This window comes from Eimeria mitis, genomic scaffold (assembly GCF_000499745.2).
Source record: "Eimeria mitis Houghton genomic scaffold, Emh_scaff126, whole genome shotgun sequence".
NCBI lineage: Eukaryota > Apicomplexa > Conoidasida > Eucoccidiorida > Eimeriidae > Eimeria > Eimeria mitis.
This window is the reverse complement of record NW_013568477.1, coordinates 6,687-7,936: the sequence shown is the minus strand read 5'-3', so window position 1 is coordinate 7,936 and position 1,250 is coordinate 6,687. Positions and strand designations below refer to the sequence as shown.

The 1,250-nt window shown below is 59.8% G+C and overlaps 1 protein-coding gene across 1 annotated transcript in view; it reads left to right on the top strand.

Annotated features, from left to right (window-relative positions):
- EMH_0089230 (uncharacterized protein) overlaps nt 1-1,250 on the top strand; it is a gene marked incomplete at both ends in the record, with an annotated part of 6,121 nt that overhangs the window by 4,761 nt on the left and 110 nt on the right. The window contains one exon of the mRNA XM_013494713.1: nt 445-1,250. Coding sequence (XP_013350167.1) covers nt 445-1,250 — 806 coding nt within the window. The remainder of the gene's footprint in view (nt 1-444) is intronic.

Genomic DNA, 1,250 nt, shown 5'->3' with positions numbered 1-1,250 from the left:
CAGCAGCAGCTGCTGCGCATGCAGCAGCTGCTCATGGACCCCTCAGACGCGTGAGCACCAGCAGCAGCAGCAGCAGCTGCTGCTGCTGCTGCTGCAGCAGAAGCAGCAGCAGATGCAGATGCAGTCTCGTTGCATGTTTATGCTCGTTGCTCTGCTGCTACAGTTGCTGCTGCTGCAGCCTTCTGCTGCTGGTGTCTGTCTATCTGTCTTTCCTCTCTACCCGTGCTGCCGTTGCTGCTGATGTTGCTGCTGCTGCTGCTGCTGCTGTTGCTGCTGCTGCTGCTGCTGTAGTTTTGTGCATTTGCGTATGTTCTTTATTTTCTCCGCCTTCAGAATGTTTTGCCTGTAACGTTCCGTGATATTCATTTGTTGCTGCTGTTGCTGCTGTTGCTGCTGCTGTTGCTGCTGTTGCTCCTGCTGCTGCTGCTGCTGCTGCTGCTGCAGGGACAGTGGCGTGGCCAGGTGCTGCATCCTGACGCCTTTCACGTATTTGGAGGCACTGGCTGCAGAGCGAGAAAGATCTGAGCAGCAGCAGGAGCAGGAGCAGCAGCAGCAGCAGCAGCAGCAGGAGCAGCAGCAGCAGCAGCTGCTGCTGCAGCAGGAAGAGCATCAACAGCAGCAGCAGCAGCAGCAGCAGCAGCAGCGGATGGGAGTTATAAGAAGACTGCAGCTCATAGCAGCAAACCACAACCCCTTCATACGGTGGGCGCAGCACCTCCATCATCTGCAGCTGCAGCAGCGGCAGAGGCGGCGCCAGCAGCTGCAGCAGCAGCGGCAGCAGCAGATGCTGCGGCGGCAGCAGGAGCTAGAACAGGACGAGGAGGAGGAGGAGCAGCAGCAACAGCAACAGCAGCAGCAGCAGCAACAGCAGCAGCAGCTCGCAGAAGATGGACAGCTCGAAAGCTTGCCGCAAGCAGAGCAGCAGCTTGCAGCAGCAGAGCAGCAGCAGCAGCAGCAGCAGCAGCAGCAGCAGCAGCAAAGCGTAGAACCTGATTCTGCTGACTCCCGGCTTGCTGTGTCTCCGCCTTCGTCAGAGCAGCAGCAGGAGGCAGCAGAAGACATGCAGCAGCAGCAGCAGCAGCAGCAGCAGCAACAGCAGCAGCAGCAGCAGCAGCAGCAGCAGCAGCCTCAGGTCCAAGTGGGCTCCTACCCGCCTCCAACGGCCGAACCCCTTCAGCAGCAGCAGCCGCAGCAGCAGCAGCAACACCAGCAGCAGCAGCAGCAGCAGCAGCAGCAGCAGCAAGAGGAGC